This window comes from Cupressus sempervirens, chromosome 4 (genome assembly GCF_028749045.1).
Source record: "Cupressus sempervirens isolate cs-2001-9-10 chromosome 4, ASM2874904v1, whole genome shotgun sequence".
NCBI classification, from domain to species: domain Eukaryota; kingdom Viridiplantae; phylum Streptophyta; class Pinopsida; order Cupressales; family Cupressaceae; genus Cupressus; species Cupressus sempervirens.
The window spans coordinates 540,333,584-540,358,992 of NC_143121.1; the positions used below are offsets into that span (position 1 = coordinate 540,333,584).

Consider the following 25,409-nt stretch of genomic DNA (forward strand, 5'->3'; position numbering starts at 1 on the left):
ATTGGTGACTAAAGATACCCGACTGGGCTAACAGTGTATGAGTCAATAACAACAGACGTGAGCTAATGAGCAGATATGAGAACAGTCACTCCATAGCTGTAGTAGTAGAGGTATTCCTTACTGGTGTTAGTTTCCCTTAGTTCGGGTTCATGATCCAAATCAAAATCCTACTTACAGCAAACAATCACCTAGGTTAAGCATGGAGTTAGAAGCAACAAGCCGCTACCACACTCATCTCCATAGTGGACTCCCATAGTAGCAATTATCTATAGTGCATCGGGTATAAGTTCAAAAGGATAACAGTGAGGCCAAGACAAGCAGGCTGGGAATGTTTGTGGGAGATTCTCTGAAGGTATAACGGAACTTCACAAGGTAGCAGTATTAATATTACCTTTTCCCAGTAGCATAGGTGCCCTCCATTCAGCAGCTCGAGTAGTCTCTCTCTTTAGCAGATAGATCCAGGGATTGCTTGAGGTTAGACTATATGTTATTCTGCCATGTTTTACATATTGGATACGTTGGCTTTTGCATGATTTTCCTTGGTACATTGAAGTCCGACTGTCAAAGCAATGCGGGAAATATTGTTTGATTAATTTATGTAACTCAGGTTTTGCAATTCTTATGAATATTGACATACAAACATTGTAATAGCTTGCAAACAAATAAATCCAATTTGTGGGACAGTTTCTGTAAATTGGTTACTATCATTTACAACATTATAGTAACATCAATAGTTGATAGCAGACGAGTATGCCAACTGTTTATTAAAATTCCTTGGTTAGAAGTCCAACTACTTTCAATATTTAAGGTAGATTCTTTCTTGACTAGAATATCAATTTCTTAGTCAAATTATAAGAAAGATTATTACAGTGGTAAGTCTACGCAGTATCAACTTATTCTTGAATGCCACGGTGTCATTATCTTGAAAACATGACCATATCTGGGCAGTTGCGGATAACATTGGGCCGAGAAAGTTTGAATTTTCATTGATGCTCCTTGTGAAAACGTTACATGGAAGCAATCTTTCCCATAACAATTGAGCATGTTTACCGTACTGGTAAAGAAATCAACGCATACAGACAATGGACACGAACAGCAGAACCCTTTAGGTTATATTCGCATATGCCAGACATTACATTATGCTTCATAAGATGAATGATTAATGATAGATGATGAATTACAATGATCGCAGACGAGATATAAATACTATCCACCGAACCTTCCCGAAGGAGTCCGTCGGCCACAAACATTATGTCCGCTACAAACTATTTACCCGTCGGCTACAGAATACAGAAACACCAACAACAATCATCCCGTCAGCTACAGAAACATCGATGACAATCATCCCGTCAGCTACAGAAACACTGACGACAATCACTCCATCGGCTACGGAAACACCGACGACAATCCAATCAGCTGACACCATCCCCCTCAAAAAGAAAAGTCGTCTCCTGACAACTAACAAAATATCTAAGACAAATTAACAACAAAAATACATTAACAGAGTGACTACAACAAAGAATCTGCTTCTGTCACATCACTTCCCATTCATCCCGTTACATTTGTAGCCTCTACTAACACAATACTGTCTCCACAAGCTGACCTTGATAGCCACTCGTGCTGCTTTCTTTGCTTCCAACACTGGGTCCACTGAGCTAAGTGTCGCTGTACTGCCTTCTGGATGACCCACTCCTCCCGAGCTCTCTATGCATCCACCAAGACAGCCTCTCGGCCAACACCTACTCCCAGTGCCTCTGGTACACAAACACTCCATGCCTGTAGCAGCTCCAAGTCTTTATCAACTGGTCATACGTCCCATGAATGATATCCGCAACGTCTGGGGGTCCAGGGGCAGGGTCGAGGGGCAGCGCCCCCGCGGGGTCCTGCGGCCAATTCTACACTCTTTCTGACAATCACTGAGACTTCCCCTTCCCTTTGGTATCCTCCGTTACTCATTCTGAGCATGCTTGAATCTGTCGTCATGTTTTTTTTTTTTTTTTTTTTTTTTAGAAAACCCCTCAAACCCATCTTCTACATAGACTCGAATACTCTCTCCTCCACAAATGAGAAACAGAACTCCAACAATCTTTCACTGAAACATCTCCTCCGGCAATGAGAGACACAAAATTCTGAGAATCACAATGGATGTATTCTAAAACTGCTCCTTACAGACGAACGAGCAAGAGCACAATCAGTATTGGTGCTAAAAGGAAACAATTGTCAGCATCTGAACACCCCTGGCAATGCTATCAAACAGAAATTCAAGTAACCATCGCACTTCAGGACCAGTCGTCTCATTAGTTCGAGAAAATCGATAATGACTTTTCATATCCCACCGAGAACATCTTCAGCCTCAGCGACGATCAGGGCAAAATCCAAATCTTCAAACATATCCGATACCTCTTTGTGTTCTGCTCTTTTCACTTCCAATGCATTTATTTGTTTAGCCGCTGCATCGGTCTAGGATGCACTATTAAAAGCTGCGCGGAAAAAATATTGGAAAGCAACACCGCGGCTAAAGACAAGCCCGCAGATACTTTCGTGGACAGACAAGGCCGGCGGGGGTTGACCGCGGGGTAATCTCCCGCGGAGATGTGCCCGCGGGCTATCTCCCGTGGACATGTCCGCGAACAGACAAGGTTGACGGGGGTTGACTGTGGGGTAATCTCCCGCGGAGATGTGCCCGCAGGCTATCTCCCGCAAAGAGTTACCCGCAGACATGTGCCCGCGGGGTCCCTCCCGCAGAGAGTTGCCCGCGGCCTACTCAGTTTGCGCAAATTTTTATTTTTATTTTTTAATCAAATTATTTTTTTATTTTTATTTTTTAATATTTTTTTTTCTTTTTTCTTTTTTTTCAAATTTTTTTTTTTTACCGTACTGGTAAAGAAATCAACTCATACAGACAATGGACACGAACAGCAGAACCCTTTATGTTATATTCGCATATGCCAAACATTACATTATGCTTCATAAGATGAATGATTAATGATAGATGATGAATTACAATGATCCCAGACAAGATATAAATACTATCCACCGAACCTTCCTGAAGGAGTCCGTCGGCCACAAACATTATGTCCGCTACAAACTATTTACCCGTCGGCTACAGAATACAGAAACACCGACAACAATCATCCTGTCGGCTACAGAATACAGAAACACCGACAACAATCATCCCGTCGGCTACAGAAACACCGATGACAATCATCCCGTTGGCTACAGAAACACCGACGACAATCACTCCATCGGCTACGGAAACACCGACGACAATCCAGTCAGCTGACAGAGTAGATACAAGTTTATGCTCCACATTTCTCTAATAGCTAAGTGTAACACCGTGAAAATTGTTGTATTGGGTTCAAAAGCGTTACATTAACCGTCCGGTGGACCATCATTACAACACACAAATATGCGATGCCTCCACCCATGTAATAACACCAACAGAGGAAGAAGAGGCAGGTGTTTTCTAGAAGGCACGTATTTCATCAAGTCTTGGATATTTTATAGGGAACCACATCATAACATCGTTGGAACCAAGAAGGCAGTTTGAGAATCACGAAGCGGAGTAGCCTGCGGGTTAAGAATAATAACATCACTAGAGGACATGGACATTGTGTGACTGTTCAACAGCAGTCAGAAGGTAACATACAGTAGAGCAAGTGGCCATCAAGTTTATCAACCTCAGACTGGAATATCACCCATATTCTCCCCAAACATCCGACATTCTTCTTCTCTCATCTTCGAATTTTGGGGTGAATGAAGTTGATTTAGCAGTATCAGCAAATGAAAAGGCACACCGCTGGTTGAAGACAAAGAAAACACAAGCAAGCGAGTAGGAGAGAGTATCATGTGCTAAATAAGTTGCAAAATTTCCAGTTGTGACAGAACTATGGCTTGGTTATACCTGGAACAGGCATAATTTCTCATTGAACCATTGAATTCAAATCATTTAGCAAAGGCTTAAGGGTCACTGATTCTTACTGAATTAATTCGTAGGCTGGTGAGTTAAGTATGACAAAGAAATCATGCTAAGTCACTGAAATCTCAAAAAGGTTCAACCATTGTCAATCATTGTCCACCAAACAAGGTGAATGCAAGTATGAATCTTCAATAAGTTCAAAGCAATAGATGGTGGGGTCCTCTTCCTCAATCCCATCATCTCCTATGAGAACAATTAGATGAAATGTCAACTAAGCGAATTGAATAGTCTACATTTACAGACTTCACAGGGTAGCTTTCTGAGGTGTCAGTCATGGATTCACACCATTGGTCAGAGAGACAATGATGGGGTTTGTGCTTGAGGCAATATTAAAAGCTTAGGGTGCAAGACTTGATACCCCATAAAATAAGAGAATAAGTCTCAAGAACTCCTGAGAGTGTTACATTAAGGGCCTAGTAGTAAGTATCAAAGGTAAAAGGTCCACATACTATAGATTTGATGTTGTAACATCCCATCTAATGAAGTATAAACTTCCGAGAGTTAGTTGAGAAAGACAAGACAAAGAAATTGCCAGCCATTAAGATTTCAACTCTAAATTCCTAGGAATTAGCTACACTAAATTAGCGAACTATTTAATTGATTTCTTAATAGGAAGGGAATAGATTATTTTCCATTTTCAAGATTTTTTGTATATGTACGCCTTGAGCAAAGTCAGATTGTGGAGTACCAAATCCTATTGATATTATCAATCGATAAAGAAATCAAGACAGTTTGACTATTTGAAGAAGGCAATTTTGGGGCAGAATGTAGCTGTTGGTCAAACTTATAGTAACAAGATAACAACATTCAACAATGGGAAAATATTTGGATAAAATCAAGAAGGGGACTATGAAGCCACAAGACCAATTAGCCCAAAATTCTGAATTTGATATAAGAGCAGAATTACTCGACATTTATGGAGAGTATAAAGATAAAATCAAGAAGGGGACTATGAAGCCACAAGACTAGTTAGCCCAGAATTTTGAATCTGATATAAGAGCTGAAATACTCGACATTTATGGAGAGTATAAAGAATTTCCTACCCGAATTTGGAAAGATTTATCATTCGATGTTTACTTGGATTTTCATCTAGAGCAGCAAAATAAAACTGATATGGCAAAAAGGAAGTATTTGGAATTGGTTCAAGATCTTCTTGCAAGGGTCCAAGCAAAAAATGTGTATGAGGAATTTCTAGCAGATCAAGATCATCGAATAGAGGTTCTTGAAAAAGAAGAGCAATCAACTACCAATGATTTTCAGCCTTCTCGTGATCACGTAAAAGATGTTACATAGGATGCAAGTTTCTATGTTGGTGATGTGGAGGTTAGCTTTGACAAGAAGGTTGATGAGGGCGGTTGCACACGAGGTAATAGCAGAGTGGAATCTTTGTATGATGAACCATATGTTTCTGATACCCATGACATGGATTTGGAGAAACAACCTAAGATGACACTACAAGACGATAAACCGCTTCAACAAGACTATAATGCAATGCATACCTTAAAGAACCAGCTGAATGTTAGTGAAGACATGGTTGTGGCCTCTTTGGTACGTTATGACAGCACTCACAAGTTGGTTGAGGATTTCTGTAGGAAGGCTCAAAGGGAAATGGAAGGAGATTGGCCTGTTGCTGATTTGCAGGTGGTCAAAACAGCTCTTGAAACTATGAAATTAGATTATTTATATTTGTTGTCAAACGGGGATTATATTCTTAAGGTTGCTGAAATATATGTTGATCAATCAAATGGAGAAAAGAATGAGATTAAGGGGCTCAACAGGGAGCTTAAGTATGCTCGTGAGGCATTGGTTGATACTCGGCTATCTCTTTAGGAAGGAGATCAGATCAGGATCACAAACCATTTTTGAGAACATGAGGATAAAGTGAGGCAGAGTTTTTCCAAGAAGTAACTGAGGAATTTGATAGCATTCAGCAGACTTATGACTAGGACAGTTGTCCTAAAAGACTTAGTCCTAAGGTTTTAGATCACATTTAGCTTATAGACAACCCCATGTTTGAAGTGGATGCTGATTGGACTTCCGATAATCCCCTTTTTGAAATAAATGAGGACACCCTTTTTTATTGTCATGAAGAAGATGATTCTGATTTCAGGATATTGAATCCTAGTACAGTTCCTAGCAGTGAATATGGGTCACAGGATGGGGGTAGTGATTTTACTACTATTACTGATCATTGAATCAGTCCAAATATGGTTTCCTATTTCACCCTATAGAGGAGTTGGATAGATTTCCTACATCATCCATTGGATAGATCTTGGTGGAGCATTGATGAGAATTATGTTTCAATCACAAGGAACAGTTTGTCAACTTCACTCTTATTCATAGTACCTATGTACCCGGAGGTTCTCCAGTTTGATGACAACAATATGGTATTTGATATGCCCGTGGTGTTATTTTCAGTTTTTGAGTGGCTTGTTTCTTACATCAACCATTTAGATCGGGTTGTTACCATCTACTAGGTTATGCATAGTTCATTGATACATTTTTACCTTATCATATCGGCTGGTTATGACAACAGGGTTTGGGTTCCAGGTGTTGATCGTATGTATCTAGGGCTTGTCAAGGATTTTGTTGTAGCTCTATTCAGTTTGAGGCTGAATGCAGTGGTGATCAGAGTTGTACAATTTACAGGTGCAACATTTTTTCTTAGAGTTATATGGGATCCAGGGAACCGATTGACGGATGGATTGCAGAGTGGCACCTTGCTTCGCAGTATGGTCGGATTTGTTTTTAGTTTGGGCTGCAGAGCAACTTGCAGATTCATATGGGATCCCGATATTAATTGCTTGAGGATAAGCAATTTCAAGGAGGGGAGATTTGTAATGTCCCTTTTTGGGACATTAGAAAAGTTAGACAGTTATATAATATTAAAATTTGACTTGGAAAGCGAGGACTCAAATTATTAATGGTCAATTTAATATTATAAAGTGGGCAAAAAGGACAAGGAGAGATAAGACAAAAAGCCATGAAGAGTAGTCGAAGAGTCACAGTGTGAAGATAAAAGGAGATGAGACTCATTCCTTGGGATATGCTTGATTTATTATTCAGATTTCAGTTTCTCTCTTGCGAGAGTATTCGGAAAGCTTCAGCTTTCAGCCAGTGTGAGGACGTAGTCCCTTGTGCTGGCAAACAATGGACGCAAACCCATTGTCAGTGGAGACATCACTTCAGGTGTCTTGTATGCACTTACAAGTTCTTCTCTAAGTGTTCCAATCTGACTGTAAACTTTGTGTTTAAGATTGGGTTCTGAATGTTGATTATTGTATTGCTGTTATATAACAAAATAACATGTTTGAGGAATTGTATGAGAGTTTTTTGGCGTTATATTGTGGGTCTGTAATGCATTTTTCTATGCTTGAATCCTGAGTATCATTTCAAGAAAAAACAGTTTAATATCTGTTGAAGTTTATGTTGGTTTTTTATTGTATTTTGTAATACATCTACATATGTTTAGTTTTGAATATATTTGGAGGAAAAATCGAATAAATATCTGGTTTGGGATATTTCATAGATCCAATGGGACCCCAACGATGAGACCTCTAGTACATGGGAAGATGCTGCCAAATTTAGAGAGCTTTACCCTTATCTTTTCATAGGCTTCCATAAGTAAGCTTGACCCTAGACAGAAGGATGTAATGCCCCTCCTTTTTGTTTTGAGACCATGTTATGTTTTACTTTGATATTGGTTCATCATAGGAGTGTTGTTGACAATGATATGTTGTGTCCTCGTATTTTGAATTATGCATGTCCTTCAAAAAATGCCCTTTTCATGCTTGTTTAATGACAGTGTAATCTATTGTGAAGCTTCCCTATCTCTCCCCAAGTTTTGTCCACAACTTTGAACCATAATAAAAGTTTATCACACAAAATCAATAACATTGTATTGGAATCATATATTTATGCAATGATGTTAGAGAAAACCTAAGTATTTTCCAGTAATGATGAGTTAAACAAATTACTAACAAATAATCAAACTAACCATATAGGTGCAAATGATAGAAAAGATAAGATAAATATATTAATGTCCAATGAAAGACCAAAAAGGGTCAAAGGGAGCACCAATAACAAAAAGGGGGCAAACCTAACAAGGACACCATACAGCCTCCGAAGAAGAAACAACAACGGAAACAAAATTAGAGAAAAAGATGCAGAGGAAAGAGAGAACCCTCCAAAATCCACTTAAGGGTTTCGAACAACAGTGAAGAACTTGTGCACTGAAGAATTAACAAGAAGGGCCAAATAGGGGTGATCCTAGGACAAGAAGACTATCACAGATCACAGATAGGACATCATCTTGAACCTTATGGATCAAGGAAAAGGGAGTGGTGGCAAATGAATGCTTGGTATTGTGCATAAAGTGAGTCCTTGTAAAGAATGAAGTGATGAGCTGATAGAATATCCAACAAGATAAAACAATTATTAATGCACTTTGGGAAATCGTGAAAACCAACAAGGACCAATAGATCACATTGAATGCTTCACATGCAACCACCACACCTCATTGACATTGATTTAGTCATTTTGAAAAAGGTAATATACATACATTTTTTGACCCAAATTGTATATTATTTCATTATTCATATTGTTCAAGAAGATGCTTGAGTTATAAAGCCTTTGCAACTAATGATGATGACATATGAGTAGATCAAAATGGAGGATATCGCGATGAACAATTATCTTTGTTCAATTGTGACATGTAACACATATAGGGAATTTTTTTATTTTACCTCCATCACATAGAGGGTTTCTCTGACAATCCCAGACTTCAAGACAAATTTGAGTGTATTAAGAACAAATTAGTTCAAATGAAAGTTGCAACTCATCATAAAGACTCCACCTTGGCACATCCCATTATTTAAAAGATGTGAAAAGAGGTCAACATCCATTCATAAAAAACCCCATATGTAGTGAATCTCGAAAAATTTGACTGAACTCTAAATATTCTTCCTTACTGAAGATGAGAAGGTAAGGATAAGATAGATTTATTAATGTCCAACAAATGAATACAAAATGGAGAAAAGGGACTGCCCAGAATAAAACAAGGGATCAACTCAAAGCAGAGGCACCAAACGGTGTTTGAGTAAACAAAGCAGAAAAAACTAGAGACAAACTAAAAAAACTAAACAAACAAAAGAGAGATAGGGTAGGGTGGGGTCCAACAGGGAAACCCCACTGCCCCTAAGAGGCCAAAGCACTAGCAAAGAACCCATAGATATAGGGGTAAGAGGAAGATCTAGGAGGGGTCTTGAAGGAGGATTGTCCTTGCAAGGAGTTCCTAGACGAGTAGGTCGTTGTTGAAAAGAGCCCATGCGGGACTTAATGGATTTGGAGAAACCTGAAGACAAACCATGCCAAAGCTTGGTGCCCCAAGCCAAGGAGAGCCCAAAAAAGGAGGTGATGAGCTAACAAGAGTGTGTCTGTGGTGTTGAAGAGAGTGGCTCCAGAGCTTGTTTCTTTTTGGATGTAGGCAACAAGACACCTCTAATCCGTAAATTTGAAGATGGAGAGATCCTGTGACTTCTTGCAAAGACAGTAGAACCTCACCTAATCTCATAATAAATAGGGCAATGAAATATGAAGTGCTCCTTGGTCTCAGGATCTTTGATGTTGCATAGCTAGAAAACCTTGTTCTCCCTATTTAGTTGATGATCACTGTCAATGTGAAACCAATGCAAGCCCACTCTAAAGGAGCCCGGAGGGATCCAAAAGGAATGGGACCAGTGATGGGATAAGAACAAAGGGCGAATGACAATCCCAACCCAAACCTCCAAAGAGTGTGTTGCATAGGAACATAATCTTTGCATGAAGACTTCCATAAGGGGTTGACCAAAGTAGTGCAAATGAACTCTCTGTATATGTCAATCTTGATAAACCTACTCAGCTACTGTTTGGGGGGAAGGAGATGAGGGGGTGCCCCAAGAGAATACCGGTACTCGATACCAATAGAACAAAGAAGGGCGAAGGCCTTAGCGAACCAACCATGAGCCCTCCTAAAGGAGGTAGAAGGGGCGATAGACTTTTGAAGAGTAGTAAGTGAGCTAGGAATACTGATTGCGCCCCTCCAAGGAATCACAAAAATCTCTAAGGCGATGTAAAAGCCTTTTGGATACCCATCAAGCATTATGAATACCCATCAACGTGGATCCCTCTATCAAATATGCATATCTATTTTCCATCTACTATATATATATATATATATGGTCTCTAAGAAAATATCAAAATCTCTCTCTAGATTCCCAACTTGGAATTATTGACATTCATTTCGAATGCCTCCACCAAGCATAGCTTTTATTATTTAATGACATTCATTAAGAGTTTCCCCTGCCAATCTTGGCTTGGATTGTTATATGTTCATTAAGAGTTTCCCCCACCAATCTTGGCTTGGATTGTTAATTTGTTATACGACATTCATTAAGAATGCCTTCCACTAAGCAAACCTTGGATCATATTTATGATTAACAAACATAAATAAAGTTGATTATGCCTGTGCTTGGTTGTTAACCAAGTCTGATCTGCTTCTGATCAATTTTATAATTAGTAGATTTGCAATAACTTTAAGAAGACAGTTTTCATAATACTAATTGGTATGCATTTTTTATATTTATCTCTGAAGAAAATTCTGAAATTTATTTAATGTATGCTGACTGCATGTCTCAGGTATATTGCAGACCTGTTGCAATTATTATTAGCTGCTTTGACTTCTTAATATTCTACCTCAGATGATTTGGTGCTCCTTGCTAATGTAATGGCTAACTGTGCTTTTATAATACTTCTGATTGGCATTTGTGTTTGTGCCTTGAATGAATATTTTCTGATTATTTTAAAATAATGAATTATTTGTATATGGCTCTGATTAAAATCAGATATTTGAGCATTGGTGATTGGCTGTTTATGTGTGGTTGAAAAACATATATAATATGGACTGACTGGAATAGTTGACTGTGCTGACTGTGTACTTGCTGAATTATGATTGGCTTTTTCCAAACTATATTTTTTTCCCTTGCTGTTTGATCAACTACAAATGCTGCTTGTAACTTGTTTTTGGTTCCCTGAAATATACCCTTATTTTTTGTTTCCCTATGTATACCCATAGGAGTGGGAAGCAAGGCTGCAACCAAAAAGAGGGTCACGTCTTTCCCTTAGTCACTGTATATTTAGAACATTATATTATTTATAGTATTAATTTAAATATCATTTGTTATATGATTTATTTAGTAAGATTGACGTTTGGTATTATTTGTATTTAATATTACTACTTCAGTATTATTGTATATGTGGTTATTTATCTTTTTATATAAATGGTTGGTGTGTATATATGTGTGTGTGTTTTATGAATTTATATTATGTTTCAGATTTATTTTATGATATATATACAATGTATTAAATAATTATAGATTTTAACTATATATAATATTTATTTTTATATATTTAACAAAGTTGCATGGATACGGATATGGGTAATAATACAGATACGGTATTGGGTACGGATAGGGCGATTTTTTAAGACCCACAATATGGATACGGCTGGACATGACATTATTAAATAACTCACTTACATATATTTAACATAGTTTTCTAAGTTATTGCAGGAGATTTTCATTATTTAAAAGTAATATTGACATATAAATGCTACAAACAATATTTATAAGTTAATTTAACGCTTTACAATATGTAAACATAGTAGAGTTGGATTAGAAGGTAACCCAAAAATGGGTTGCTGCAATAGAAAAACATTTTATTTGTCTTTCTCATTCGGTACAAGTTTTGTTTACACTTTTTTTTTTTAAATTGCTTTAATATAGTTTTTTTTACATTGATTAAAGGGAAGATTTACGTCAAATCTTTTAAACAAACAAATCCCATAGTATTTGGTACGGTTTGAAAATCAAGTTTATTAGGAAGACATGGGTACAATATTTGACATGTATCTGGGCAGTATTGGATACGTTTCCAAATTGGATATGGGGATACGCGCGCCCAAGGAGGGACATGGGAGTTTCCGGCAACTCCGATATTTAAGGGATATCTTACTAGTGCTTCAACCAGGTGACATGATAAAAACTCAGAAAATAACATGCCATCAAATTTTAGTATTTACAGCGAGTCACTTGTGAACTTCCAACAAGTTATGTGATTTTTTTGCAAGTTCTTCATCTATCATCCATATTATTCGAAAGCCTTATTCAGAACCATCACTTTTTTCTTTTTTTGTAATGTTGTGATGGGTCGACCATGCTATCTACATTCCAGAAAGGCTATTCCATGGCCAGCATTTCTTAGCGTGCAAGGGTAACTTAACAGTTACTAAGCTATGTATATCATTGAAACAGTTATATCAGGACCACCAATTCAATCTTATCTTAGAAAGGCTTCTGTAGGTGCCCTAAGATTTCATTTTGATTTGAAACAAAAGATATATATCATGAACTGGTCTAGCTAAAGACCCCTTTTAATGACCTAAAATTGCCTAACACTGCTCATACTCATTAAATCGATGCCAAGCCACGTAACTTTTATTTCTTTAAGTTCCTTAGTAACAACTATTTTTCCTTTGTAATGACTATTTTTCCTTCTTTTTTTTATCGAATTTGGTTCAGTTCACTCATCCAACTACAGGTAATATATAGCCTTCATATAACTAACTCTTTCATCTTATCTACTACTCATCCAAACTCCCCGTAGTAAAAAGAAATTAGGATCATGAATCACTATGAAGGAAGCTTTGATATGAAAAGAAAACCAAAAAGTTTAATTTAACTGCATTTTCACAATCAAATTAGAATTGTATTATAATTCAATGTTTATACTTTCTGATCCATCATAGCCAAAATAATGGTCCCCAGATTTTTAAGGGTCAATTACATTCTTGCAGTTAAAAGGAGGATGTATTTTAGACATAAATAAATCAGGCAGTTGCATACAAATTTTACTATTTAGCAGGAACCCCTTATAGCTAAATGTACTATTTTCCCAAGTTCGTAATGATTTATCTTTCTGAAGCTCTTACTCTAAGAAATGTTCAATATGAGCACCTGCAAAACTCTTGTGAAGCATTCCATTTCTCGTGATGAAGGTTCTCCCAAATGTACAGTCCTGGTAACATCTGTTGTTCCGTCAACATATTGCCCACCACTATCTAGCAAGTACAGCTTCTTGTCATCCACAATGTCACAAGTATCTGGTTCAGCCCGATAATGAATAATTGCACCATTTGCACCAGAGCCTAAAAATGGAGAACATTTTGTTTAAAAAGTTGTGCCTTCAATGGCTCAAAAAGATTTTGGGGAATCCAAATTCCCAAATACCATTCAATGTTATCACAATTTAAGGAAAATTTTTCAATTCCAAAAATATTGTGGCCCATAGATAAGATAAGATAAGATAAGATAATATTAATGTCCGCTAAACATAAGATAATATTAGAGCAAATTTAATAAAAATGTTGACTAAACATTGACCACTAAATTAAAGCACTTACTTTATGATGAATAGGAAATTACAAAGAACTATATTTATCTAATTTTTTATAAGCTTTCCATAAAAGTAAATGTTTAAAAAATTACAGATATTGTAGCATATAAAGCAATTTTATTAAAGCAAAAAAATGAAATTATGAATAACTTTCAAAAAACTTAACATCGAAGTCTGATTTTTATGCCAAGAGCTTTTCTAATACATACCTAAAACCCATAAATTATCAGACCACAATTCACAATAATATGGAAGTTATGATGGAATCACAAATGTTGACCCAACTCGTAGCTCTAATAGCACTTTTTATGATATTTCATGGAATTAGCTGCAAAAATTAAAAATATAGCAGGCCACTTCAAGGGGAAGACCACCAATAATGAGATAATAACGTAGGAATCGAATAATAGATGATATGATTATTTATAGGATTAACTATGTAGGCACATGCCTCTTCATCCAGCTTAGGAGGGATTAGTATATTAACTATTATTTAAGAGCTTATCCTTATCATTCTTAGGATATATAGTTTATACTTGGGAAAATATCACATATTAGGATCATAACACTATTTAATGCTGACTATTTTGTACAATACTCTCAAACCAAGAACTGAAATCAAGAAATTGAAAAGAAGGAATAACATTTCGAAATCTCTTCAAGTTTCAATCATTAAAACTAAATAATTTTATGGATTATTGAAACAAGGCACACACTTTTATGGTGATAGTACTCACCTTTGCAAGAAATGAAAAAGCACTTGGAAACAAGATGCAACTTTAAAAGGTTTAGACATCTGATAATTTATGAGACCAATGAGTAAGAATAAGGTGAAAAAACTTGTAATGATAATTGTATATTAAAAAATGAAATGGAAATTTACAATAAATTGTCAATTTGTAATGTACCCTTTCTAGCACGAGTTGTATGCATTTTTTGTTAACCATTTTCTACATAGTCTCAAAGGGAGGACATTTAAGCGAATTTGAGGCTATTTGGCCTAGGCAATTTTTGTTGCAAGTTAATCTAAGGTGTCTAGACATAGTTTTGGGCATACTTACTATTTATAGTAAGCCATTTTGGGCATGGTCAGGATCTTTAGTGACATTGTCATGTCACTAGTAAACCATTAATATAGACAAAAGATTTTAGTATCATTGATATGATTTAACTAGACATCAATAAAGTTAGTTTATAAAGTTAAAATTTTAAATAAAAATATTTAACGTTAGTATGAGGGACTATAGTTAAGTGGGAAATATTTAAAGACCCTTTATTTAATAACACATTGGAGACATAAGATGTAAATGAGGACTTAAAGGGAAAGCTCAGGGAAAAATTAAAAGAAAAGAAGCATTCACCGAAAAGTAGTGGGAAAAGCATAATCCGAAAAAAAAAGGAAAAGGCAAAGGTAAGATAAGTGAATGAGCACTTTTGAGAGTATTATAAAAGATTTCCAAGAGCTCACTTTCAGCCATCCTAGAAAATAAATGAAATTGTTTGAAGAGTTTTTCTCAAGGCCTTGGAGAATGGAATTTCCTTTGCTAACAATCTCTACATTGAGGATAGACAATTTGGGGATTTGACTGACCTGCAAGGTAAAATCATATTATTTGAGATGTATATTTTTTCATTTGCAAATATTATAGTTACTAGAAAGGGTTCAATTTGGAAAACTAAGTTTGGAAATTGAAGCATTAAGCATTTTCTTTGGGTTGGTAATATTAATATTTCATTAACATTAAAACAAAAGTACAATATGTAGATATGGCATATACAGATTATCACTATATGCATCGACATTAATTATATTGATTCCAACTCGTTGAACCACTCATTCTAGTATTGATTCCAACCCTAATAGCAACACCTTCTCAAACAAGGACTTGCCCACCCATTTGATAGTTTCAATCTCTTCTGCGAGCTCCAAGCCCCAAGCTACAATCATCAAGACAATATATATCTACATTCTCCACCTCCAATGAGACTGGAACTACTCACCAAGCAGCTCTAATAATATATCCACAATTTTCTTTGATTTTACGTTGATCAAAGCCTACATTCTATCCATCTTCACTAGGCCAAGGAGGTCCTACTACAACTCTGTTGAAATAGAGAAATTAGCCTCTATATTACAATAAATAGTTGGGTCTTCCATGTTTACTGTATAGGGTAAACGGATACTTATCACATGTAGTATAGTAAGATATAACACAGAACAGATACTTTATTCATATATGCAATATGCACTCCAATGCTTACAATATGATTATGATGATGATCCAATAGTCCCTTCGAACGATGTACATATACTCTCCCGAAGGGGTGACTCAACTATCATGGGTGACTCAACCATCACGCGCCCTTTCTGATACAATTCTACCTGTCAGCTACAATATAGAATTTACTGACAACATCATCCCCCCCAAAAACTAAAGTCGTCTCTGGACAACAAAATAGAAACAACCCTTACAACCAAAACAAATAATTACATCAATATTTAGACACTAAGAAGAGGGATGCATCCTTGGTGTAGTAGTCATTTGTGCCCTAAGCTCGTTCAGCTCTGCTCGTAGCTTATACACTTGCTCCTTCCATACTTTCAATTCTACTTCAGCCTCCATCTAAAGCTCCAAAGTTGACTGCATCATTTCAGCAATCTCTCCAAGCTCTCTCTCTTTCTCCTCTACCACCTACTCCTTCTCTACTGCTAACTATTCCTTCTCTGCTACCACCTTCTATAGCTGACTCTGTCGAGCTAATAGTGTTGCCCTCTCAGATTCCCAGGTTGCCCTCTCTGCGGCTATCCTAGTAGCTAACTCCTCTCGAGCCCTCTCCGCTGCTACCTAGTATGCCTGGCTCCTCCGAAGGGTGTAATACGCATCCTCTACTCTCTTCTAAGTCAAAGCCTCTACTCGGCTCTCCATACCTGGATCTCTTATGGTGGCCCAATCTTGGCGCATCTCTGCAATCTTCACACGCAGCCACCCTCGCTCCTCAAAACAAACTATAAAGGCCGCCGAACATCCTAATTTCATGAAGGATCACACTCTCCAACTCCTTTACTGTTGTATCCAAGGACTGTATCTCTGCAGAGGCCATACCTTGGCGAATTCGAGCCGCTAGAGTCACTGTATCATCAAAGAATGCCTCTCGTCGCTATTTCTGGCACTACTGGAGGCTATTGCTGAGCACCTACAGCCCTCTCTACTTCACATTCCTCCCGTGCCTACACCAAACTGGTCTCCAAAACACGTTGCATTTGTAGCCTCTACTAACACAATACTATCTCCTTAACCAATTTGACCTTGATAGTCATTCATGCCACGTTCTCTACTTCCAACTCCTAAGTACGCTAAGCCAAGTGTCGCTCTACTGCCTCCAACTAGATGGTTAGCTCCTCTCGAGCTCTCTATGCATCCAACAAGACAACCTCATGTCCAACACCTACTCCGAGTGCCTCAAAGTGTAGCACCCCTCTCGAAAGGCTTGCTCCAATGCTCTCTCCACCTCTGGCAAACAAACACTCCATGCCTGTAGCAGCTCCAAGTCTCATCAACTTGTCACACTTCCCAAGATTGATAACTGAACTAACTGGGGGTCTACCCCCAAGCGGGGCCACCAAGACCAAATTAGCAACCTCAAACCCACACAAAAGTCCATGAAACACACCATATTTGTGATTTTCTTCTGATCCCATACTCTTTCTAGTTTCTACCAACGGCTTAAATTTTCTTCACTACCTATTTATGTCTTTCCCTTCAGTACCATACGTTATTCATTATGAACTGTTTTGATTTGTCCTCATTTTCTTTTTAGAACCTCCTATCACCCTTCTTCTGTGTCTTTACGGTGGTCGTCCCTTTTATCAATTTATGTCGTACAGTTGTGCAATGATGTTTTATAACTTTTTTGTAGCTATCGTACAATGTACGACACTCTCATGTCCGTACGTAGATCTTCTTCCATTGTTTCAAGTGTCTCCTAGGTCGTACGGCATCCATCTCCAAGGTCATATGGTAAACTTTTCTCCTTCTAGCTTGCCTTGTTTCCTCCTATCGTACGGTGGTGTTCCGTTTTATATGTAGGCCGCACGCTTAGTGAACCACCAAGTCTATACAGTCCTTCATGTTCTCCCTATGTGTCTGTATACCACCAAGTTCTCTACAATGGACACCGTACGATTGTATGGTATACTTTGCCAACCTAGGAACACTTACAACTTCGGCTTTCCAATCCACACTTCTGTCTAAACTGGTCGTACGATATTTATTCTACCGCTTTCAGGTCATATGATATCTATTCTTTAGCTACAGATGATCTCTTTTGTATAGTGTTTTCCCTTTGTTCAGCCCTTTGTACGATATTGTTTTCTTTACTAAGCCTTCTGTACGATGACACAAGTGTTTCTCCTGGCGTATGGCCATACGGCTTTCTCCTTCTCCTTGGCTGTACGAATTATCTCTTACCCTTAACAATGCTTTTCCGTACGGTATCCTCTAATCTCCATTAGTGGTCATACAATGGTTATATGTCGTTCAGTTTATAATGCTTCCCTCATACCGTGCGGTCGTACGGTCTGCTATATCTGCCAATTACCATACAATGAGCTTTACTTCCTCTTAATGACCGTATGGTATCATTTTCTTTCTCCTTGGTGACCCTACAGTGACTCTAATCTCCTCTTGCAGTCACGGTATGGTTATCTCCTGTAGACAAGACTTTCCTGGCCGTACGGTACCTCATATAGCCTTTAGCTTACTTATATTTTATCATTTCTCTAAGACATTACAATTTTTTTTTAAGATTTACTAACGCTTAATCTTTATACACTATTTACATCTACTTATCTTACATATATACATTACTACTCATTATTCCCTTTTATACTGTCTTTGAAGTGTTCATCCATAGAGGCACGTTATTTCTCTCATGATAGACTTTTAGCTTCAACCGATTCACTACATCGGCTACTTCCTTGTCGTCAAGCGTCCATAATTTGATTGCCCCATTATCACCAACTTCGTAGATCTTGTAGTCCTACCCACTTCACTTTGAACTTTCCTAGTCTGATCTCGTTACGTCCATTATACTTCAAAACTAATTATCCTGGTTGAAATCTATTCAATTTTAAATGCTTGTCATGCCATGCCTTGCACCTATTTTGTGTAACTTCTGTGGCATATTGTGCCTGTAATCGTTGTCCATCCAGTTTATTTAAATTATACCATCTCTCCCTCAGACTTCCCATATCTCCTAACTTATTTCCAATCGTGATTCTTAAACTTGGTACTATGAATTCTGTCGGCTGCCACTCCTTGTCGTCAATAACTATATTCTTGATTCTAGAACCTTAACTCTATACTGCTGAAGTTTTTATTAAGCCATTCCTCTTTTTTATGATGTGTTTTCCTTGCTACTAGCACCTTTCTACTGAATCCGTGGTACGGTGTAACCTTTTCTTTCCACATGGTCCATTCACCGTGTACTGTACAGTGGAATCTTTCATTTTGCTAGGTTCATACGGTATGTTCTTCCTCTTTGGGACTGGCCATACGGTATGTTCTTTCCTTCAGCTTCAGCTTCAGCCGTAACCGCCTTTCCTTGTTTCGCTTCTCTGTATTCCTTCGGAAATTCATTCTTCTCTTCTTTATTACCTTCATCAACCCTTAACATATTACAGCTTGGAAAGAGCTCATAGTCCTCCATCTGCCAATGGAGTAAATCGTTCATTGAGTCTAGGTCATCATCATTCGACCCACCTTCCAATCTCAATGCTCATTCATCCGGTTCCATTCTTTTCTTCCCCTTGTCATCGCCTTCGCCTCTACCTTCAAAATCCAACGACACTGCCTCCTCACCTACCATCTGTGTATGTAGGTCGATTATAAATATTCGCCTTCCACCTTCCATGGACAGGGTATTCCGCTTCCAATCATGCTTCACCTTCACCTATACCAACCAGCCCCGTCCAAGGATGGCATCGTACCCTTTTCTTTTTAACAGTATGACCACAAAATCCAACAAGAATGGTTGTGTGCCGATAGTTACAGGCTGTGCCATCAGGGTCCCTAAGAGCTTAATCTTGTGCAGATCGACAATGAGTAATTGAAATGTAGGTGGCCACAATGTAGGTTGTCCCAACTTTTTCCATATATCCTCCGATAGTAGGTGTACTCCTGACCCTCCGTCGACGATTGTGTCCATGAGTACGGTTCCTAGGATACCCATCTCTACTACTATCGGATGTCTTCCTGTAGTGAGTGCCAGTAGCACTGGGCCTATTGTAGTCCCTCCACTGCATCGTTTCCTATCTCTTTCGTTGCTTTCGAGAGTGGTGTCATATTTAGTATCGTTGTTCACAACTGAGGCAGTGTAAGAAGGTCATTTAACTTCATAAGAACTTCCATTTGCATTACCTACCATATAATATTTTGTTCTACCAGGTTCCTCTTCGAGGTGTCAGCAGTGTCTTTTGCTTGTAATTTTTTTGCTACCATTTGTTTTCCAACTCTGTTCGTGCTTGCTGCAACCTCTTCTTTTCTTCCTCTGCATCTAGGTACATTGCCTTCTTTGCTTGTTTGCGAGTGATGGCTAGTATCTCCTCAACCCATGTTTTGATGCTTAACAAGTTCACCCCTTGCTTAGGGCATTTCAAATCCTCGTGGTCTCCTAGACTGCACCATCTGCACAACAACTGTGGCGTTTCCTTCATGGTATAGTCTCTAGCAAAGTGCCGCCAGAGGTTGCACACACAGCATTGTATCATCAGTTGTCCACTCAAGTCGTATTGTATCCGACTTCGGCCTCCATTGTTATTATTATTATTACCACCTCGTCTATGCCGATTATTGTTACAGTATCCTCCTGAGGTTGCGTCATTGTTTGTGTTCATTCCTGCTCCTGCAGTGGACACTTCCTGCATCAGTAACACTTGTTGGTGTCCCTTTCTCTTTATATTGAATGAGCATTCCTTTGTGGAATGTCCCGTAATAGTTTTATAGCTCTCCTCCTTACAATTCGTACACCACAATTCCCTTTTCACCGAGTCAGGATTCTTTTTCAGATTTTTCAATCCCTTCATCATCCGTAACATCCTTCTGCAACGCTTGAACTTTCTTACTTGACTCTTCGTCGCTGCTGCTATTTTCGAAAGATGAATTGTCTACGTCTAACAATTTGTGATTCTTTTTTTTGCTCATTTTCTGCTCACTCTCTAGGTCCATCGCCCAATTATACGCATCTATGTATGATGTTGGAGGTACAATTTTCATCTTTTTCTTTAGTGCCAGCCATAGCCCTTCAACAAACCATCTTTTCTTTATTCCGTCCGCTAGTTGGCTCTCCACCTTCTCCACCAACTCTTTTAGCCTTTTTGCATACACACGGATTGTTTCATTCTTTCCCTGCTTTGTACTATATATTTCTGCCACAATTTCAATATCATCCCATAGTAGTCAGAACTCTACTATGAATTCCTTCCTGATTTTTGTCCATGTAGTTAATTTCTATGGATCGACATCCAAAAACCAATCAATCGCTACACCCCATAGGGTCACCAAGAACTGTCGGACCCAATCGTCCTGGTCCGTTACATCGTTCGCCATCCAAATCATTTCACATGTTTTACAATGTCTAATTGGATCAGTCATCCCATCACCATTGAACTTTGGCAATTTTTCCTTTGGTCCTACCATTGCTACTTTTTTCTGATCCTATGGTACTTGCTATATACCCGCGTTGTTTTGAGCACCCACATTGTTCTGAGTACCCGCATTATTCTAAGCATAGTTTGCAAACTCTCTGAGTACTCTCAGAGTTGTTGAGTACTCTCAAATTTTTTTGCTGGGCGAGTATTCTCAAGTTTAACTCTCGCGTATTTATAGATGTTAAAAAACATAGGTAAAAATGTTGATGCAGGGAAAACATTGGATTAGATGCATTTTTTACATCATTTTAGTGCTATAAAACTATACATTTTCTCTATTGAAATGCCAATTACTAATTTAATATATTTTATAATTGTATTCTACAAAAAAAATGTTTCTTTAAGAGATTTTAAATTTTAGTGCTTTATGAATTGCCGAGTTTTCCTCGAGTTTTTGTTGAGTATATGCCGAGTTTTTTCCGAGTAAAAAATTTTGGGCTTGCTGAGTACTCTCTGAGTCCAAGTCTGCAAACTATGATTCTGAGTACCTGCATTGTTTTGCACAACCGCATTGCTTCGGACAACTGCCCTACTTTGGGCAACCAGGTTACCCAGTGAGAAAAGATCTTCCTCAAGCGAAGTTGTTCGATTCTCTGTCTGTATCCGTTCGTCGGGTGTATCAGGAACGAAGAGTTCACTCCACGCTCATGCTCCTTCGGCACTTTGAGCCGTGCGAGTTACTTCTTTTTTTGTTCGGATTTTCTACCCTTGGCATATACAATTTAAGGAACTCCTCCCTTGTCTCTTCCACCAAATTCAATTGCGGTCAAGTCTCTTCTAGCAATTCCTCGGCACTCCTTGGTTTGCTAGGTGAATGCACTCCCTCCGTCTGTGCTCCTTCACCCCCTCAATGTCCATCGGTAAGCTGCTGAAGCTTCTGTCTGCGCTCCGCCTATTGTGCTAAAATTAATACTTCCTGTGTTGTGTGTATTCAATGCTTATCTTTTATCTTATTCCTATCTTTACTAAGCAAATTTGGCATTAATCTTCATAACACTTCCTTTGTTCCAGGTTTGACTGGCAACGGTGCCAAATCTTTACCGTGCAGGATAAACGGATACTTATCGCAAATAGTACAGTAAGATATAACACACAACAGATACTTTATTCATATACACAATTTGCACTCCAATGCTTACAATATGATTATGATGATGATCCAATAGTCCCTTCGAACAATGTAAATATACTTTCCCAAAGAGGCGACTTAACCGTCATGCACCCTTTTGGATACAATTCTACCCATCAGCTACAATATAGAATTTAGTGACAACATTCCACATTACCTGCAACTTCAAAACTAGTCTTAGCTTGGCTGTGAAGACAATCAACTTTGCAAATAAATCTTGTAATGACAAATAATAAATAAACCGTCCCATTTTGCGTCCACTGAGCTCAATGATAAGACATTGCACGGGCTCCTGACAACTTTCCATAATGACTGCTGCTATAATCCTTGAAACTCAAAATTATAGTTGAGTCATTTCAATCTTCCAATATTACACTTGTGCGGAAGGCCAAATTCTCTCTAGGACAATGCTCATATCATAATAAGAGAAACTGCACTCTTCATCTAATAATGCTGACACCAATCAAACTAAACATCCCATATTCAAATAGGTCACCTCATTATTTATAGTTAAACCCAGTTAACTTCAAACCTATTCTAGTTTAATATAAATGTAAATAGATTTGAAGCAACTGAAATCAACATTGCAAGTTATCAAGACTTCTGAAATCTTTGAACCTAAAAACCCCTTCTTCCTCAAAGGACAGCACCTAATTAGACAATTTGTCAACTTCCATGTTTCTATCTCTGCATATGTGAGATATTTTTAAATTGGTCAGGTTGTTTATAGCTTCCCTTATTGTAACAACAATAGGTTGAAGGTACCAAGCCTCAATTTCACCCTCCTAGATTGCTCAAATCATAATTAGGGAGTCACCTTCCAAATGAATTTAGTTATAAACCAAAGCAGCTGCCCACTTAAGAGCTACTAAGGTTGCTCTACCTCCAGCAGCATTATTTATTCCACTTGGTAACTTTGTTGCACCTAAAGCCAAAATGCTACCTAAGTGGTCTCTAATAATTACACCAATGCCCGAAGCACCCCCATTTCTTGCATTTGCACCTGTTAAAGCATGATAGCGTGTTGTCCCCATTTCTAGAAAGAATTCAATAATAAATATTTAAAAAGAGATACAAATAATAATAAATATAATATATATAAATTGATGAACAAGTATTATAACTTATAATGTAATATATCAAATTGATATAATATGATATTATATCAATTGAAATAGTAGTGATATAATCGACTATTAATGTTAATAATCAATATTGATCAATTCTCAAAATTTGATGGATAATAACACTATTATTATCTTAATAACAAAGATAATTATAAATATGTAAAATGGTAAAATTAAAATGAAGAATTAAAACACATTAAATATTAAAATAATAATAGAATAAAAGAGATACAATATTAAATAGATATTACATACATTTAATGAAAATATATTAATCAATAGGCATGACCCAAAAGCCATGACCATTACTTTTCAACCACAGTGTGGGTTATAATAGGGGAGATTATAAATCAAAACTATGGGGAATATGTTCTATTATATATATATATATATATATATATAGAGAGAGAGAGAGAGAGAGCTCATGAAGGAAATGATAACAAGGGCAGACCTGTAGAATGTACAATAGGTAGGTATGAAAGAGGGAATCATGAGTATTGGGAATAAAATATAGAAGACCCAGTCAGCATACTCACAGAAAAGAATAGTCAATAATTAAGCCACACGAGAAATATGGTCTTCAATGAACCATCAAACACCAGACATAGCAATGTATAATAATTCCATGGCACATATCAGACCATCGATTGAAGACACCAATATCATATATGGAGATCCAACTGGGCAAAAGTATTCTATATTGCAGACCAGTCACACTACACGAGGGAAAAATAGAAAGAAAAAATAGGACAGACAAGTAGGAAATTCTGATTGATCAGCATGAACATTCACCAAGTAATAACAGGGAATATTCAACAGAGACCCCATCTACAATAAGTTTAAATTCATAGTCAACGAAGTCTATTAGAAGCATCTCTTTGTAAAGACTTTTCCCAGGAGCTCAATATAATAACCAAATCAGTGTTTTTGGGCAGGACCCATCAAGCACAAGGAGCCCTGACAACAAAAAGAAATGAAGTGACAAAATAAGATATACCAGCGTGCAGCAAAATATATTCAGTCAACTGAATGCATGTAGCACAGCAAAATATATTTGATCAACAACATACCTTCAGTGTAGCGATAATATACACTCAGCATTTCTAATATACATATTACAGACAATGCATAAAAAGGGAGTAGCAGTGACCAACCAAGAAACACAAGCAGCATAACTGTGTAAAGTCAGTAATTCTTAGACAACACTTATAGAAAGCAATTGGAGACCATAATTCACAGTGGACTTTTTCATTGTCTGGAAGAATCATTAATACTTGATAGTTATCAATAGAAGAAAACATCCCAATAATCGGATTAATTAATGGATTACATCTGAACTGGCACCAAGGAGGAACTATTTCTTTGTCTATTTTACAACTGCTTAGCAGACCTAGAACAAGACCAAAGATATCAATCAAAGACTTCATCATTGGCCATTCTTGTATTAATTCAGATCATACTAAACCATTGGAGTACTAAGAGACCTTAGTATATATGTATGATCAATTCAACCCATATAGATCAAGTCGCCCAATTAGAGACAACATTGTGCAATAATATATCTATGCTGTAGTTTCTTTATAAGGAATCTAAAATTTACATAATGTTCTCGAGATGATACTGTTACTCTTTATACCTTGCAGATTACATAAGTTTATAAGAAGTGTTTCAGAGCAACAGTCAAGAATTTAAATTCCAGTCTTAAATAGCTGAGATAGGGACATTACAGATAGCTATGGTCAGAATGATAATCTAAATCATATACATACTATTACAATCCCAAGTATATTATCAAATATGTTCTGGCAGATTACTAGTCACTTAGGATAATCATTTCATGTTTTTTATATTAAAGAGATGCAGAGATCGAATCATATTAAGACTGATTATATCCTCCCCGATCAGTGATCTCATAAGCATGATTATTGTTAAGGAAAATTGTTATCTAAACCCTGATTAGTGATCAGGTTTGATTCA

At 37.4% G+C, this 25,409-nt stretch overlaps 1 protein-coding gene across 1 annotated transcript in view; it reads right to left on the reverse strand.

The window, feature by feature from the left end:
• Nucleotides 1-25,409, reverse strand: part of LOC149562327 (Metallopeptidase M24 family protein) — a 325,045-nt gene that overhangs the window by 139,964 nt on the left and 159,672 nt on the right. The window contains exon 8 of the mRNA XM_089825850.1: nt 13,030-13,220. Coding sequence (XP_089681976.1) covers nt 13,030-13,220 — 191 coding nt within the window. The remainder of the gene's footprint in view (nt 1-13,029; nt 13,221-25,409) is intronic.